We start from the raw sequence: 19,363 nt of genomic DNA, 5'->3' as shown, positions 1-19,363 counted from the left end.
AACCAAAAACAGTGGAGGTGTCAACTGTCATCAAAGAAAAACAGCAGTTATTTGAATCCACAGCAGAACCAATTAAACCACTAGTGGCTCCTCAACTTAAATTGTCCAGAACAGATGTAGGAGTGGAAATAACAAATTTAGAGAAGAAGGAACAAAGTGTGGAAGAAATTCCCAAATCCGTTGAGAAAACTGAGCCCTCAAAAGCCACATTTGAATTGTCTACCGTTGGAATTGTTCTAGAAGACAAAATGAAGCAACCTCCAACAATGAAGGCTGAAGTCAAGACAACAAATCTTGAAGACCAAATCAAACTGAGCATGCCCGAAACATCTGCTAAGAAGGCTGAAGTTCAGGAACAGTCACATGAGCCACTTACTGGCAGTAATCAAGTAGTGGAACAAATAGCTGATGCCATTCTCGCCCCAGAGCCACAACCAGAATCTACAAAGGAGCCAGATAAAATGACAAATGAAACATATGTCCTTGCTGGTGGAACAGTTGAATTGGAGCACATAGTTGTATCCGAGACAGCTACTAAGGCAAGATTGGAGGCAGAAAATGATACTCAACCTCAGATTTTACCCTTTTCAGATAAACCAAAAGAGGATCAGGTGGTATGCAGTAGAATTAAAAATAATGTAGAAGGACAAACACTGCAAATAAAGGAAACGGTAGAAAGTGGAAAAAGGCGCCTTAGTTTCCAAGCAATGGAAGAGAGCAGTGGGAGTGACTTCACACTTTCACCATCACCAGAGGTTCAGAGGAGGAGGCTCAAAGTGACTGATGTGACATCTATCAGTGAGGACATCAAAACTGAAAGTGCTGACTCGTCAATAGAAGATGAAGACTTTATCCGCAGTCAGATAATGGGTATGGGCGATGAAGAGGAAATGTCTCTATCTGAGGATGAGAAAGAAAAAACATTGTCCAATGAAGAAGTCGTTAAGAAGGCTGTGCTTGATAATTCCTCAATGAAATTTAAATCACTCTCTAGTGAAGGAAGTACAGATAATGAAGGACCCCTCGCATGGAGAAAGTCCCCTCTTATGACTAGTGCTGGAGCTTCCGAAGCATTTCCAAGTACAACTTTTAAGAAAGCTGTTCCAGTCATCAAACAAAGACAAAGCACTGATGAAGAGGTAGAGAGTATCACTGAATCCCTTTCAAAGGGTTCGTCCAGTCTTCAAGCATCTAGCTTTACGCCAGGGTCATCACCGACATCTGCATCATCCCTGGAGGAGGACAGTGATAGCAGTCCAAGTCACAAAATAATTAGTGGGGACAGACAGTATCGCAAAGGTAAACACAGACACGCAACCCAGCCACTACCCACAATTGAAGACTCCTCTGAGGACGAGAAATCTCGGAAAGAAAAGAATGAACTAAGTGTGCATGAGCTCTTGTCTGCCAGTGAAAGTGCTTCCTCAGTAGAGGATATGAGACAAGTCATTGTAAAGGATGACATCAGTAAAACATTTGGCTCTGAGTACTGGGCCAGTGTCGAATCAGAACCAGAAGTAAGCCAAGCCGTACAGAGAGGGCGCAAACCTTCTCCAACAGTGATACCGTTTACCCCAGTCGAAGAAAAGGAGCCTGTTTCAACATTATTAAAGAGTGCAGAAGAAGCATATGAGCAAATGATCCAGAAGGCCAAAGCAATTCCAGGCGATAGTCCTCCTGATGTTGAGCCACTTTATGGAGGAATGTCAATAGAGGACTATCTCTATGAATCCTTGGTTGAGGAGCCAGAGATTTTAATGTGTGATTATGCCGACACTGAACCCAAAGAGGACTACAGTCCTGAACCTTTAAAGAAACTCAGGTCTCCGGAGGAGGTTTATGAAGAGATGATGGAAAAGAAGAGGGAATTAATGATGATAGAGCAAGAGTTTCAACAGGCCCAGAATGACATGGAATATATACCATCTTCACATGCTGAGACCTGTGTTGTAGTCATACCCACAGAAGCGATATCCCACATTGAAGAAAGTGAGCCTGGGTTTGACAATTCTAGTGAGCTGCCAGTCAAGAAAAGAAAACGACCAGCCCCACCACGCCCTTCAGAACCCCCAAAGCGGCCTGAGGTGACAATTGTTCCAGCCACACCTTCCGGTTCTATAGGTTTTGTCCGGCCCATGATTCCACTAGATCCTGCACTTAGAAAGGCACTTTTCCCCATACCTGACCTCAAGATTACACAGTGTTCATCAGGGGAAGAAGAGGATGACAGTCTTGCAGAAGAGTATGGTGTTGGGATTTCTTCTGACATTACCCCAAGTGATGATTCTGAAACCAAAGATGATCAATCCATAAGCCCACCTTTGTCTGACACAACTGAAATAGAACAGATTTCCGTGGTCTGTGAAATCCCAGAACCAAAACCTATTCCAACTCCAATATCAGCTCCAGAACTAACCACTACACCTTCTCCTTTATCGCCACTGTCCCCACCAACTTCACCAGCGACCCCAGATTCTAGCATGGCTTCTAATGCTACATCTTCACCCTCCTTTCAAGCTCAAACTCCTCTGTCATCAGATTCAACTCCTGTTTCTACACCTACTCGTTCCTTTGTCACTCAATCCTCCCGAGAGGGCTCACCATTGTTGCCCACTAAAAGTGAGACTTTTAAAGAAAGCTCTGCAGTTGTAGTAACTATACCTGATGTGGTGTCTGACCCTTTTAAAGGTGAAACAGCAGAATTGGTCCAAACCTCTATTCCCAAGGTCCCAATTCAAGTCCCAGTGGAGACTTCACCAGTTGTTGAAATGCCAGACTTGGTTTCATCTCCGTCTCAAATGCCAATTGACGCATCTGTGCTAGGGGTGTCCACGCCAAGTCCAGAACCAGTTATTGTCACAGCTAAGCCTCCAGTTCAATTTAGTGAATATGGTACCGGCAAAATTCAAGTCTATAGTCAATCCTTAGATAATGTAGCTACTGCTCCTATAGGTGCAGTATCACACCATGAACCAGTAATTGTCCAGATGCCTGACCTGGTTTCAACTGCGTCTCAAATCTCCTCACCAACACCTATTCAAGGCTCAGCAATAACAACAGCCCTGGCCCAGGCCAAACCAAATGTGGTAAACAAAGTCCCTGTTCAACCTGCTGTGATTCCTGTATCTATTCCTTCAACTACTATAGTCAAAAAGAAAGTCCCACCGCCTCCTCCCCCGAGATCTACTTCAGTTTCATTACCCGAGCTTGGCAAGGAGCGTCTACCTACAAGTGAGGCTCAGTATGTCTCCACAACTATGGCGACCACAATCCCTACAGGAACCCCGGTTGTTGTCCAGGCAATGCAGTCCGTAGTTGTTGATATACAGCCAAGAATGGAGGAGATGAAACCAGATGATGTTGCTGTACCTCAAGTTGTGACCCCAACAAGACCAGGGCATGTGGTCATCATTGTGCCAAGTATGGAAAACCTGTCTCGGCTTAGCCACACTCCACAAAGTAGCACTATCTCTTCAACCGTGTCTCAGGTACCAAGTATACAGCCCGTTATTACCAGTATCACCCCATCTAAGACAGCTGTGTCAGATACATCCAATGCAGGTACAGCATTCCCTTCCACTACAGTGGCAGTAGCGCCATTTGTTTCAATTCCATCAGTTACACATACACCACGTCCTTCCACTTTACCGAAGCCTACTATATATCCAAAACCACCAATTCCCACAGCAGTGGAACAGTTTTCTGTAACAATAACTGGTTCTAGTCCGTTGCCAAAGGCCCCTCCACCAATACCACCTAAGCCTGTAATTATTCCAGCTGGACTGGTTTTCAGTCACAAACCAGGAGAAAGTGTCAAACCACCTTATGTTACACAAAAAGCTGCAACACTGCCTCGGACCAAAGAACCTCCAAATGCCCTTTCGCTTACCTTGACGAGACCTGTGGAGAGTAAGTCAGGGGCAACATCTCCCAAGTCACCACTATCTCCAAGACATGGCAAATGTTTGAAAACATATGTGGTGATAACGCTTCCATCTGAGCCTGGCTCACCAACAGAAGTAATAACAGTCCAGGCACCAATAAGACGAGGCTCCATCCCATCTACCAAAGGACCAGAAGTACGAACAACGCCTTTAGAGCAGAAATCCCTTGGTGAAACATTTTCAGCACAGGCCACAGTTCGGAGAGCTTCCGTTCCCATTGTTAGGCATCCACCCCCTATGCCCTTAGCATCAACTGCTCCATTAAAACAAGTGACAGTGGTTTCTGAAGAGCAGGCTGGTAGAGATTCTGATCAGGAAACAATAATTCAGGTCCATAATGTACCGGACCCAATAAAGAAGCCATACATACCTGTCATACTGAAGCAGCAACACGCAGTCTATCAGTCCTTGCCACCATCTACACCAATGCAACAAGACACAACGAAGACCTCAGAAATAATGAGTGAAGTCACTGCAGGACCACATCCTGAAACATCAGTCACTCAACGTCCAAAAATTGTCTCACAGGGTGTGGAACTTCCACAAGAGATTTCAGCTGAAGAACAAGTCTCAGTTCAAATTCAAACACTGCCAAGTCAGCCCCTGACACAACATATTGTTATTCCACTAGAGCCTGGGGTACTTTCTGATGTACAAATACCCCGAGACTGTACAGTTATTATGTACTCAACTGAAATAGAAAAACAACCAGAAAAGGCAGGTGAAACCATCTTCACTGCTACAGTTCCAAGCTCAACTATAGCAGTGAGTCAGCAACAACCAACGGGACTTATACAAATGGCTGACTCACATTTGACATTTACTAGTGAATTCCAGTCAGTTCAACAAACTATGCAGCAAATACCTGCACAACATCCATATTCTGCAGGTGAAGTGAGGGCACTTGTAGCAGAGAGAGACTCACAATATGATTATGTTGTTACAATACCAGATGTACAAACATCGCCTCATGTCTATCATAACATTGCCACAGCTCCCACACACATGACTCAGTTAACAATGGAGAAGATAGCTCCAAATGCTGAAGACATTTTCTCACCTGTAATAATGGAGGTGCAACATCGAACACCACAACCAGAGGAGCATTCTATCACTTATATGCCTGATGTCTATGGAACTATTCCATCAACCACCATGCCATGTTTAACACCTCCACTTGAAGTTATTGCATTACAGCCGGAGCCAACACCGACTATAACAAAGGGGGCTCCAGCAAGACAAGAACAAATGTCATCATTGATACAGCCTCAGGTAGTGGCTTCATTGTCCTATAAGGTTATTCCAGCCGAACAACCTTCAAGGGAAAGGCGGACATCTATATCATCCATAGGAAATCAACCATACAGCACAGGTGAAATATTTACCTTTCCTACTGATTATGAAATGCCTGGCCAGGATGTCAACAATGAAAACGTTGCTGCCGCTGCAAGAAGGCAATCTTTAACCATACAACAACCATTGGTAATAAACATGCCAGCTGAAAAAGACATCCCTGTCAATGTATATGATACCTATAGAAAAAGTTCATATCCTTCAATCGAACAACCACAGCTTATAACATATTCATCAGAGTATGATCGTCCCTTTGAAATAATAACTACTGAGGCATACACAAGGAGGACCTCAATACCCGCTGTCCAGGACATACCAACTGGGACACCTGTTGCTCCAGTCACCATCACCAAAATTCAACAAGAGTCGATTGAAAGCCAAGAGATCCGGGGACGAGAGAAAGTTGTCTCGAGTATGAGTCACAAGTACTCTTCAGTTTCTACTACAGGCCAGCCTGCTGAAATATTGCCTAGCTTAGTGACTCAGGTAGTCACCACTGAGGTCCAGAGAACTACTGTGTCTGTCGTCCATGAAAGACTTCCACAGCATACTCCACCCACAAAACCTGATGAAAGTGAATACCAAGCTCAACCTAAACTAAATGGAAGGATAACATATCCTGGGGATGTTATGGATCTACGGACCATGAAGGCTGGCATGAAAATGACTAACCAAGGCATGGACCTGACTCCGACTGAGTTGTTTAGACAGTCATCCAATGACACTGCTCGTCAAATTACGGCAGTACAACCTGAAATTGTAAATCTTAGCGCTGATGTTATCCCAGTGACTACACTGTCTGTGGTAACTGATAGCATCACAATAGTCACATGCACAGCCACTATTGCTTCATATAGCAACCCTCCAGCAGAGAAACCTCTTGACTTGCAAGGGCCTGTTACATCATTGCCACTTCCTCTCACCACGTACAAAGCATTTGAACCATTGGCACAGATTGTCTACAAACCTGTAAGCACTCTACCTGTAGCCACAGTTGTAGCATCTACTGAGCAAGACATACCAATTAACCTTTCGTTTGGATCATTGGCCAGAGGAGGCACACCCATGACTTCTGCATTAGACATTAAGAGTGGGGCCTATGTCCTGTCTTTGGAAGCAACAGGGGCCGTGGATCTGTCCAATTACAGGCCAGTGAGATCGATGGTAGCTTTATCTGGAAAAAGTCCTGAAGTAATAACCACTGTTGTCGAGGATGATGGGATACCAGTTGATCTTACTGCTGGTAGAAGGAGTGTATGCTGTGATGTATTATACAAATTACCATTTACCGGGAGCTGCAGAACACAACCCCCTGTCACAACTCAGCCCGACAACCGTTTGGACTTCAAAGATGATCAGCATAATAGTGCTGGACAGTATGGATTTAAAGGGATCAATGGTGAAAATGCATCAATATCAAAGGCCAGCCTCAGAGAGGTAGGACTCTTTCCCTATGATCCCAATAAGGAATATGACTACCTCAATGGATCTAGAGATGGAGCTATAGACCTCACTGCCACCAAACTCTCTGCTGGTAAGTACAATTATAGTTCTGCTGCATGATCAAATATTAGATTCATTGGATTTGTGTACTTGTATCACAAACTGTTTCTTATTTTGCATGTTGTTGTACTTTTGGTTGTTATTTTATTAACTTTTTTTTTTTTTTTTTTGTCTTTAAACAGATGCATGTGTGTGCCTCCGTGTGCTCCCTCAATATTTTGGTTTTGCAACATGCTAGGCAAATATGCATGTGCATGGACATAATTAAAAAATAATTACATAATGAAAAAATGTGTGTAGCATATTTAGTAAAAACTATACAATTTACTTGTCATGGCAGGTAAAGCTCTTGACTACACGAGCAAAGCTACCAGAACATTCCCTGGGATGACTGCCTCTCCATCTTCCCAGGATGCTCTTGCTGGTTTTGGTGTAAATAGTGCCCTAAAAACTTCAGATGGAATAGTTTACTCCTCTGTTGCTGCCCCAGTTCCGTCAACATATGCAATTACCACACAACCTGGCTCCATTTTTAGCACTACCTTAGTGCCTGCATCAACAATCCAGAATCAATCTGTGCCCCAACAATATGATTTTGTACCTAACACACACCAGGGGCAAGTCATTCCTTATGACACAGGTCTACCAAAGGAGATTCTACCTACAGCATTGGTTGACATCATAACAGGCTTCCCCGAAATGTATTCAGATACCACCCTGGAAGCATTAGCTGCTTCTTTGGATGCATTAGCTTTGTCTCCAATATTCCCTGGCTTGGACAGTACCAAAATGGCACAGTATCAGATGGAGAGGGAGTTTCTAGAGCTGGAAAAGCTTAAACAGTTGTGTCTTGCAGAGGAGTTAGAATGGGAGAGACAAGAGATCCAGCGTTATCGTGAACAAGAGCAGATAATGGTGCAACAAGAGCTGGAAGAGCTCCAAGCTCTGAAACAACAGCTTCTGCTGCAGCAAGAGGAAGAACACCATGCTCATATAATAGCCCAACAGGAAACTTATGCCCAGCAGAAAGAGCAGTTGCAACAAATTCAGCAACTTCAGCTTCAACTACAGCGGCAGTTAGATGAACACTATGGTAACACAGGTTCTACGACAAACCTCCTTGAGGCCAAATATGCAGGAGTTGGAGACAGTGGACAGTACTGGCCTGTCAAAGATGAATCTACAGGTCCATTTATTAGTACACAGTTACAGGAAAGTCAGGACCAGCGTAACATAACAAAAAAGATTCAAGATGGTCAGGACACAGGTAAAAAGATAATTGACAGTGGAGTGCAGACTGATGATGAAGACTCAACAGAAAAGCAGCACATCGGAAGAAGGAAGAAAAATAAGAGAAACATTGATAGCTCGGCTCAGTCTGACGATGAAGACCAAGATGAATGGGATGCTCCCACAAAAGCTCGCCGACGGTCTCGCAAGCACAGCAGTGAAGGTAAACATAGTTCTAAGGTCTCTAGCATTGCTATCCAGACAGTCGCTGAGATATCTGTTCAGACTGACCACTCTGGAACCATCAAACGACCCAACGTCCAGATGGACACCAAGGTGGAAATAATCAAACACATCTCAGCTCCTGAAAATTCTCAGCGAGGTGGTAGTCTGAGCTGTCAGACCGATTCAGATAGAAGACCTGCACCCAATGAAATGGGTTACGCGACTCACATTCCGACTGATGCTTCGCCTAGATCTAGAGGTTTCTATACCTCAGTGTCCCCATTATCGCCAGATAAATCACTTGGAGGGCAGAGAATGCTGACTGCGGACCCAACAAGGTTTTACTCAGGCCCTCGATTGAAGCCTGGCCAGAAGTGTATGTCTGATCCTAAATCTCTGAGCCCCACTACAGAAAACAGGATGAGTGGATACTACGCAGACAGTTATTCTGTAAGTTATACAGTTAATATTTAATTGTAGGTTGTGTTTCAAATCCTGATTTAACTTTTTGTTGACCATGTGTTATAGGGGCGAGGCTGTCCCTCTGGAACAGGCAAGAAGGTCAAGCGTACGCTACCAGATCCACCTCCTGAGGATGACTCGTTAATGGGACGGTCTGGCTACAGCACCAACTCTGCCCGTCGCCGTCTTGCCCGCAGTACTACAATGGCTCGGGCGAAGATCCTGCAGGATATTGACAAAGAGCTTGATCTGGTAGAGAGGGAATCTTCAAAACTACGCAAGAAACAGGCTGAACTCGACGAGGAGGAAAAGGAAATTGACGCCAAACTACGGTAAGATGCTGCAAATTTAGCATTAAACATAAGTTCGGAAATTATTTTGTGTGCCATATTCGAATAAACTATCATCGCCATTAAATTGATTTAATACCATTGCTTTCGTCCCTGTTTTGGAATCATCCTCCCTAATCCATCTGCATGATGCCCACACTTATCTTGATAGCTTATGGGCTAAAAGGCTGCCTTGACACCCCTCAGTGAGACCACTCCAAACTCACACATGGTGAAAGGTATTATGGTGTGAGAAACCCGTTTTTATTTAAAACCTTAAAAGACATTTGACTGAGTATGTCTTTATCCCCGTAGGTACCTGGAGATGGGTATCAATCGCCGAAAGGATGCCTTACTGAAAGAGCGAGAGAAGAGGGAGAGGGCCTATCTCCAGGGGGTGGCAGAAGAAAGAGATTACATGTCAGACAGCGAGGTTAGCAACATTAGAGATGACCGGAGTGATCGCCTGGAGAGGCCGCGGACAGCGCCCCAATCTGAGTTTGATCAATTCATTCCCCCACAGACTGAAGCGGATTCCCAGTACAACACGCTAACAAGCCCCTACTCCCATTACGGCCAGTATGTTCCCCAGACTCAAACCACCAGCCATTACAGTCAACATAATCTATATGAGCAGCAGTCTGTTTACCACCAACAGGTGTCACCTTACTCAACCTTATCACTTTCGCGTGGTCAGGATCAACCTAGCAGCTACCAACATGCTCTGCTCTTGCAACAAGGAAAGCAGCGTCAAAACAACCTGTCTGATTTAGAGCCCAAAATCTCCAGTAACTATGAGGTCATACGTAACCAACCTTTAATCATAGTGCCGACCTCCTCAGAGAGTGGCTATGGGGTGGCTCATCTTGGAGGCAAGTATGGCAGTTTGGACTTAAGGCTTGGGCTGGAGGAAAGGAGCATGGCCTCTAGTCCCATGTCAAGCATATCTGCAGATTCCTTCTATGCTGACATTGACCACCATAATGCCAGAAACTATGTGCTGATTGAGGACATTGGGGAACTCACCAAAGCCTCCACAGGGTTGGGTACCACTGGCTTGGGTTCAGGATTTACAATCCCTGATAAGGAGTTGTCTAAGGCAGACAGACTACTTAGGGCAGCAGAAGTCAGACGCACAGAGGTACACCCACCTATATTTTCTTAATAATCAATTTTATGTATACTTAGGTTCTTTTCAGTTTGACATTATTTTAATTAAGATACTTTTTTTCCCTTTAGGTAGCAGATTTTTTAGGACCGTCACAACTTCAAGGTTATGGTAAAGGAGACGATGACACTATGGAGGAACCTTATGAGTTAAAACTACTGAAGCAACAGATCAAGCAGGAGTTCAGGCGAGGAACTGAGGGACTAGAGCATTTATCGGGCTTGGGCCTTCCCCAGTATCTCCCCAGTGACAGCAACTTTCGCCACTTCCCAAAAAGTGAAAAGTATAGCATTGGAAGACTCACTCTGGAAAAACAGGCTGCAAAACAGCTCCCGGCTGCTGTGCTTTACCAGAAACAGATGAAGAACAAAAAGGCTTTGATTGACCCAAAAGCCATAACTAAATTCTCCCCAATTCAGGAGAGTAGGGATTTGGAACCAGACTTTGGTAGCTACATCGGATCTGGAGCTTCTTCTGTGACCAATCTGGCTGCTAGAGCAAGATTGCTTCAGGATGAGATCACATTTGGCCTCCGGAAGAACTTATCAGAGCAACAGAAATACTTGGGCTCCTCCCTGGGGGCTAATCTTGCTGGTTCTCTTGGGCAGTCTCTTGGACTTGGGTCCACTATTAGGGTCACTGTCCAAGATGACGGCACCTATCCGAGCGGCAGCCGCTCCAGACCTTCATCTCGTCCATCTTCCCGGCCCTCCTCTGTCTATGGCTTGGATTTATCGATCAAACGGGATCTTTCCAGCTCCTCGCTCAGACTCAAAACAGAGGGGGATGTGTTGGATGCAGCATTTGCCCCCGGTGTGGCCAGAGCAAAGCCCACCAGTTTGCCTATCAGCCAAAGTCGGGGCCGTATCCCCATAGTGGCTCAAAACTCCGAAGAGGAGAGCCCTCTAAGTCCTGTGGGGCAGCCTATGGGTATGGCCAGGGCTTCAGCGGGACCACTTCCTCCAATCTCTGCCGACTCCAGGGACCAATTTGGATCTAGCCATTCTCTGCCGGAGGTTCAGCAACATATGAGGGAAGAATCTCGGACTCGTGGCTACGATCGAGATATCGCATTCATCATGGATGACTTACAAGGTGCCATGTCGGACAGTGAAGGTAAATGGAACCTGGGACAATTGCAAGAACTCTACTGTGTGGACTTGCTTGTCATGCATGCTACTGCTGAGTGATATTCCTGGTCGTGTGCTCTTCAATCATCAGTACTCCAAACAATTGTCGATGGCTACTGTATTTTCCTCTTTCCTGTTAAATATCTCCGTGGATTGTGCATGCTTTTTTTTAATGTTTCCACTTAGCAATACATACAACTCATAGCTTGAGTTTATGTACGGCACATATTTATTTTGTCATTTCAAGTGCATGCATTGTCATTTTATTTTTACATTGCTTTACTTTTTCCACAAAATACATGTTATGTATACAGTAATGTTTATGTCAATATTTGGCAACCAAGCAGTCGAAAAATGGTTTATTATTAGCAAGTTTGCTTTGTCTTTCGAACAATGCAGCCAAACTACAATCATCAATCAGTGTTTACTTATATAGCCCTAAATCACGAGTGTCTCAAAGGGCTGCACAAGCCACAACGACATCCTCGGCTCAGATCCCACATCAGGGCAAGGAAAAACTCAACCCAATGGGACAATGAGAAACCTTGGAGGGCGACCGGTGCAATGGACGTCGAGTGGATCTAGCATAATATTGTGAGAGTCCAGTCCATAGTGGATCTAACATAATAGTGAGAGTCCAGTCCATAGTGGGGACAGCAGGGGACCATCCCGAGCGGAGACGGGTCAGCAGCGCAGAGATGTCCCCAACCGATGCACAGACGAGCGGTCCACCCCCGGTCCCGACTTTGGACAGCCAGCGCTTCATCCCTGGCCACCGAACCTCCACGAAGGAGAGGGGGGCAGAGCAGAAAAGAAACGGCAGATCAACTGGTCTAAAATGGGGTCTATTTAAAGGCTAGAGTATACAAATGAGTTTTAAGATGGGACTTAAATGCTTCTACTGAGGTAGCATCTCTAACTGTTACCGGGAGGGCATTCCATAGTACTGGAGCCCGAATAAAAAAACGCTCTATAGCCCGCAGACTTTTTTTGGGCTCTGGGAATCACTAATAAGCCGGAGTTCTTTGAAGGCAGATTTCTTGCCGGGACATATGGTACAATACAATCAGCAAGATAGGATGGAGCTAGACCGTGTAGTATTTTATATGTAAGTAGTAAAACCTTGAAGTCTCATCTTAAGTGCACAGGAAGCCAGTGCAGGTGAGCCAGTATAGGTATATATTTATATAAAGGTATATACAGTATAGGCGTAATATGATCAAACTTTCTTGTTCTTGTCAAAAGTCTCGCAGTGAATACATTATATATATTTATATCTTTTTTTTTTTTTTTTTTTTACAAAAAATAAAACTATTAAAACTTTAGACATTAGTGCATTATATATATGTTAATAATGTTCACTTTTTTATTTTGCAATAAAAAAATCAGTATTATGCTATTTATCACACAGACTTTTTTAATGTTATCTTTCAACACAACTTTTGCAGTCATTTTTACTATTGTCACTTTTTGTCAGGTTAAGTGTCTCGATGTACTTTTTGTTATCTGCATTTGATTTTGCATCCTTGCATGTTGATTTTTGTGTGTGCGTGTGTGTGTGTGTGTGTGTGTGTATTAACTTGCAATCTTGTGTTTTTGAGTTTCCATCCTAATAAAGTCAAGGTCCTTCTGCATGTTCTCAGGAGGTCTCATTACCATTCCACGCCGCATTCTATCAGTACTGTAGCTGCGACTCACACACAAACATGCTCAGCTGAAACACCGATTAACATTAAGTACGCTTTTCAAAAACCATGTCTCTAGATTGAGGGCTCCAGTCCCATCCCACTCACATTAGAATGGAGCTCGGGACTGTTTTTGAAGGATCTTTCTATAGCTGATAAGATGTTTTTTTTTTTTTTTGTGATTACCCCACCTGTACGTGTCAATCTGCCTTGATTACAGGACTCAGTGAGTCCATGCTGGTGTTGAACAGAGACGAAGCCAGAATCTTTCATGAAAGTATCAGACACGGTAGAGTATCTTAGTCAACTAACTCCTAGGCCCACTTGATTGATGGATGAGCTTTTCCCTTAATTGTCTAATTCTCATAGTGCCTCTCCTTAAGTGTCGAGCAGCTAGTTGTGACTTTCAAGCATGCATCATACTGTACATCGACCCCCGCTTTTAGTGCATGTGCTGACATACCCCCCCCGGCCCCCCAGTAGATATTGGCTCTCAGCTTAGTTCCTGTAGCTTGACCTTGTAGGCTGCTGCACGCATTTCTTGAAACAAAACATATACATTTCTTTTAAAACGTATATATACGATTTTGTACCCCAGCTGGAGGCCCAAACTGGAATATAGAAGGTGAGACGGCATTCTCCAATGTAGCCTCCATATCATTACCGTATTTTTCGGACTACAAGGCGCGCTTAAAATCCTTTCATTTTCATTAAAAAAATCGACAGCGCGCCTTATAACCCGGTGCGCCTAATGTACGGCATAATTCTGGTTGTGCCTACCGCCCTCAAAGCAATTTTATTTGATACATGGTGTAATGGTAAGTGTGACCAGTAGATGGCAGTCACACATAAGAGATACGTGTCGACTGCAATATGATGGCAGTAAACAACACCAAAAACTTTAAATGTTTCATTGAGAATCTAGAACATTACACACGGCGCTCAAAAATCTGTCAAAATGTTTTCGGTAAGCTATGAAGCCACACCGCTTGATGGATTGTCGGCGCATTAAACATACGAGTATTATTACTATTATTAGTATTATTAAGTACGAATGATTGTCACACACACGCTAGGTGTGGCGAAATTATTCTCTGCATTTGACCCATCGCCCTTGATCACCCCCCCGGGAGGTGAAGGGAGCAGTGAGCAGCAGCGGTGGCCACGCCCGGGAATCATTTTTGGTGATTTAACCCCCAATTCCAACCCTAACAGCAGACATATTATCTAGCGTTTTGTTTCGCAATATCATGCAAAACCAACTTTTCTTACCTTCTGGTACCTGCTGATATTTGGGATTTGCATGAGTCCTGAAAATTTGAGCGTGTCTGCCATTGTAGTCTGTGCCGACAATGTAGTCGTAAGCTTCTTCTTATGTGGCATTCAACTTCTGCTGTTGCCATTTCTAATATAAAGTAGTGTAAAGTTCTTACTTAAACCTGTCAGTAAACTCACCGTGAAAGCACTAAAACATTCCGGTGTAGTGAGTTTACATTATTCACCCAAGGAACTTTAGTTATTAGAGAGTTCTGGTCGGACGGTTTTTAACGGGACACATTTCCGGCGTTGTTGTTGCACTAGTGAGCCACGGATGAGGAGATGCTACTCCGTTATTGATTGAATTGAATGTCATTAAAACAGTTAGCGCCATCTTTTGACACTTCTTCCAGTCCCGTCCTTGCACGCTACACCGCTACAACATTTTGACCAAAGAACCACCATCGCATGTTATGTACAGTCGTGGTCAAAAGCTGTAAAGAACATCATGTCTTGAGTTTCCAATCATTTCTACAACTCTTATTTTTTTTGTGTTGGAGCACATACTTGTTGGTCACAAAAAACATTCATGAAGTTTGCTTCTTTTATGAATTTATTATGGGTCTACTGAAAATGTGCTGGGTCAAAAGTATACATACAGCAATGTTAATATTTGCTTACATGTCCCTTGGCAAGTTTCACTGCAATAAGGCGCTTTTGGTAGCCATCCACAAGCTTCTGCTTGAATTTTTGACCACAAAATTGGTGCAGTTCAGCTAAATGTGTTGGTTTTCTGACACGGACTTGTTTCTTCAGCATTGTCCACACGTTTAAGTCAGGACTTTGGGAAGGCCATTCTAAAACCTTCATTCTAGTCTGATTTAGCCATTCCTTTACCACTTTTGACCTGTGTTTGGGGTCATTGTCCTGTTGGAACACCCAACTGCGCCCAAGACCCAACCTCCGGGCTGATGATTTTAGCTTGTCCTGAAGAATTTGGAGCTAATCCTCCTTTTTCATGGTCCCATTTAAAGCACCAGTTCCATTGGCAGCAAAACAGGCCCAGAGCATAATACTACCACCAGTTCAGCTAACTGTATTAGACTTGTTTCTTCAGCAGATTTGCTCACATTTTCAGTAGACCCATAATAAATTCATAAAAGAAGCAAACTTCATGAATGTTTTTTGTGACCAACAAGTATGTGCTCCAATCACTCTATCACAAAAAAACAAGAGTTGTAGAAATTATTGGAAACTCAAGACAGTCATGACATTATGTTCTTTACAAGTGTATGTAAACTTTTAACCACGACTGTAGACATACTTGCCAACCTTGAGACCTCCAAACTCGGGAGATTAGGGGGGGTGGGCGGGACCGGGGGCAGGGTTAAGAGGGGGGAATATATTTATAGCTAGAATTCACTGAAATTAAAGTATTTCTTATATTTATATATTCGCAAATGAGAACGGAATGTTGCTTGCAAGGTGGCCCATAATACTGCGTTGCCGCCGCCTTGTGGATGTTGTGTGTCAGTGTATTAACGTGCCGGCCGGAATAAACATGCTGAGAAATAGCTCCGTGCCTGCCTACTTTATGGGTTATAGATCAACTTATGGATAACGGAGACATATATAATAGTCTCCTTTTCAGGTGAGAGACGACGCTAAAGGCAGTGCCTTTAAGGCACGCCCCCAATATAGTTGTCCGGCTGGAAATCGGGAGAAATTCGGGAGAATGGTTGTCCCGGGAGATTTTCGGGAGAGGCACTGAAATTCGGGAGTCTCCCGGAAAATTCGGGAGGGTTGGCAAGTATGACTTGAGACCTTCGAATTCGGGAATTGTTTGAGGTGGGCGGGGTTTGGTGGTAGCGGGGGTGTCATGCAGTCCCTGTGGAGACCGTTGTGGCGACACCGGCACATATCTCGGGACACCAAGTTGAGGGTCTACAATTCCTCTGTCGTCTCTGTCCTTCTGTACGGCTCGGAAACATGGCCGCTGAATAACATCCTGGCGGCCAGGCTAGATGGCTTTGATTCCAGAGCCCTCAGGAGGATAGAAGGCATCACGTGGAGCCAGCATGTCACCAACAAGACCCTAAGAGAGCTAACCCAACAGCTCCCAGCCTCTCGCCTCGCAGCAATGCGGCGAGTGCGCTGGTATGGCCATGTCATCCGCCTGCGCAAAATCCTGGACTTCAACCCGCAGCGAGCTGGCTGGAGACGCCCTAGAGGCGCCCCCAGGACTCGCTGGCTGGATGTATTAGCCCAGGACCTTAAGGCCTGCAATGTGACTATGGCACAAGCTCAACACCTTGCCCACAACAGACCCAGATGGAGAGACCTGGTTGCTATGGTCGGCTCTACGCGCCCTGAAGTGCAAGAGGACTAAGTAAGTAAGTAAGGGGGTGTATAATGTAGCCCGGAAGAGTTAGGGATGCAAGGGATTCTGGGTATTTGTTCTGTTGTGTTTATGTTGTGTTACGGTGCGGATGTTCTCCGGAAATGTGTTTGTCATTTTTGTTTTGGTGTGGGTTCACAGTGTGGCGCATATTTGTAACAGTGTTAAAGTTGTTTATACGGCTACCCTCAGTGTGACCTATGTGGCTATTGATCAAGTATGCCTTGCAGTCACTTTTGTGTGTATGCTGAAGCCACATACAACATGTGACTGGGCCGGCACGCTGTTTGTATGGTGAAAAAACGGACACGTCGACAGGTTGTAGAGGACGCTAAAGGCAGTGCCATCACGGCACGCCCTTAATATTGTTGTCCGGGTGAAAATCGGGAGAAGGGTTGCCTCGGGAGATTTTCGGGAGGGGCACAGAAATTCGAGAATCTCCCGGAAAAATTGGGAGGGTTGGCAAGTATGACATACTTGCCAACCTTGAGACCTTCGAATTCGGGAGATTTTGGGGGGAGGGGGTTGTTTGAGGTGGGTGGGGTTTGATGGTAGCGGGGGTGTATATTGTTGCCTGGAAGAGTTAGGGATGCAAGGGATTCTGGGTATTTGTTCTGTTGTGTTTATGTTGTGTTACGGTGAGGCTGTTCTCCCGAAATGTGTTTGTCCTTATTGTTTTGGAGTGGGTTCACAGTGTGGCGCATATTTGTAACAGTGTTAAAGTTGTTTATACGGCCACCCTCAGTGTGACCTGTGTGGCTGTTGATCAAGTATGCCTTGCAGTCACTTTTGTGTGTATGCTGAAGCCACATACAACATGTGACTGGGCCGGCACGCTGTTTATATGGTGAAAAAGCGGACACGTCGACAGGTTGTAGAGGACGCCCTTAATATTGTTGTCCGGGTGAAAATCGGGAGAAGGGTTGCCTCGGGAGATTTTCGGGAGGGGCACGGAAATTCGGGAGTCTCCCGGGAAAATCGGGAGGGTTGGCAAGTATGACTGTAGACCACAAGATCATAATATGACCCGTTTAATGCGCCTTATAATCCGGTGCGCCTTTTGTATGAAAATAGACCTGAATCGGCAGTGCGCCTTTTAATCCGGTGCGCCCTATGGTCCGAAAAATACCGTCCTCTTCTGAATGATTCACTTCTCTATGAGTTGCTCCTCTTAACATGCCGACTGGATTCATTCTGGAATGACCCGCATCTCAATGGTGGAAAGTAACATCCATTTAGCACAACTTTAGTTGCTGACATATCCAATTAATTTGAGAATGAACCATCACAAAAGCACATCTGCTGCCCCCCGACTCAGACTATGCATCATTGGGGAATGGCTGCACATCACAGTGGTTCCTGCAAGCTCCATTTCTGGTCTCTCATGTTCCTGTTTGTGTTGTCACAAAGACGTGTGGTTTTCATCGGAATTGGAACGCAAGTCTTTTTTTTCCCGATGAACCTCTTCAAAGTGGACATTGCCGCTGTGAAGCGACGCTAGATAAGAGTGTCGCCTCTAATTCTGAGAAGTGCCCATAGCTGCAGAAATAATAGGATAAGACGTCGTCATAATCTCAAAAACTACATTGCAAAACTACGGGATACCGTTTCAAATTTTTCGTACAAACCCCGTTTCCATATGAGTTGGGAAATTGTGTTAGATGTAAATATAAACGGAATACAATGATTTGCAAATCATTTCCAACCCATATTCAATTGAATATGCTACAAAGACGACATATTTGATGTTAAAAACTGATAAACATTTTTTTTTTTTTGCATATAATCATTAACGTTAGAATTTGATGCCAGCAACACGTGACAAAGAAGTTGGGAAAGGTGGCAATAAATACTGATAAAGTTGAGGAATGCTCATCAAACACTTATTTGGAACATCCCACAGGTGTGCAGGCTAATTGGGAACAGGTGGGTGCCATGTTTGGGTATAAAAACAGCTTCCCAAAAAATGCTCAGTCTGTCACAAGAAAGGATGGAGCGAGATACACCCCTTTGTCCACAACTGCGTGAGCAAATAGTCAAACAGTTTAAGAACAACATTTCTCAAAGTGCAATTGCAAGAAATTTAGGGATTTCAACATCTACGGTCCATAATATCATCAAAAGGTTCAGAGAATCTGGAGAAATCACTCCACGTAAGCGGCATGGCCGGAAACCAACATTGAATGACCGTGACCTTCGATCCCTCAGACGGCACTGTATCAAAAAGCGACATCAATCTCTAAAGGATATCACCACATGGGCTCAGGAACACTTTAGAAAACCACTGCCACTAAATACAGTTGGTCGCTACATCTGTAAGTGCAAGTTAAAGCTCTACTATGCAAAGCGAAAGCCATTTATCAACAACATCCAGAATTGCCGCCGGCTTCTCTGGGCCTGAGATCATCTAAGATGGACTCATGCAAAGTGGAAAAGTGTTCTGTGGTCTGACGAGTCCACATTTCAAATTGTTTTTGGAAATACTCGACATCGTGTCATCCGGACCAAAGGGGAAGCGAACCATCCAGACTGTTATCGACGCAAAGTTCAAAAGCCAGCATGTGTGATGGTATGGGGGTGCATTAGTGCCCAAGGCATGGGTAACTTACACATTTGTGAAGGCACCATTAATGCTGAAAGGTACATACAGGTTTTGGAACAACATATGCTGCCATCTAA

The 19,363-nt window shown here is 44.4% G+C and overlaps 1 protein-coding gene across 6 annotated transcripts in view; it reads left to right on the top strand.

Moving 5' to 3' along the window:
* The window catches only part of pclob (piccolo presynaptic cytomatrix protein b), a 197,398-nt gene that overhangs the window by 78,803 nt on the left and 99,232 nt on the right, over nt 1-19,363 (top strand). For 3 of the 6 annotated variants that reach the window (XM_061969547.1, XM_061969545.2, XM_061969543.1), the window contains 7 exons: nt 1-6,831; nt 7,141-8,705; nt 8,784-9,049; nt 9,362-10,187; nt 10,286-11,330; nt 13,250-13,318; nt 13,628-13,654. The exon at nt 1-6,831 is cut by the window's left edge and continues 274 nt beyond it. In XM_061969547.1, the coding sequence (XP_061825531.1) occupies nt 1-6,831; nt 7,141-8,705; nt 8,784-9,049; nt 9,362-10,187; nt 10,286-11,330; nt 13,250-13,318; nt 13,628-13,654 (10,629 nt within the window). The remainder of the gene's footprint in view (nt 6,832-7,140; nt 8,706-8,783; nt 9,050-9,361; nt 10,188-10,285; nt 11,331-13,249; nt 13,319-13,627; nt 13,655-19,363) is intronic. The other 3 variants (XM_061969546.1, XM_061969544.1, XM_061969548.1) reach the window with 3 other exon arrangements.

The sequence above is a fragment of the Nerophis lumbriciformis genome, linkage group LG10 (assembly GCF_033978685.3).
Source record: "Nerophis lumbriciformis linkage group LG10, RoL_Nlum_v2.1, whole genome shotgun sequence".
NCBI lineage: Eukaryota > Metazoa > Chordata > Actinopteri > Syngnathiformes > Syngnathidae > Nerophis > Nerophis lumbriciformis.
The sequence above is the reverse complement of the archived record's forward strand: the minus strand, read 5'-3'. Positions and strand labels throughout refer to the sequence as shown.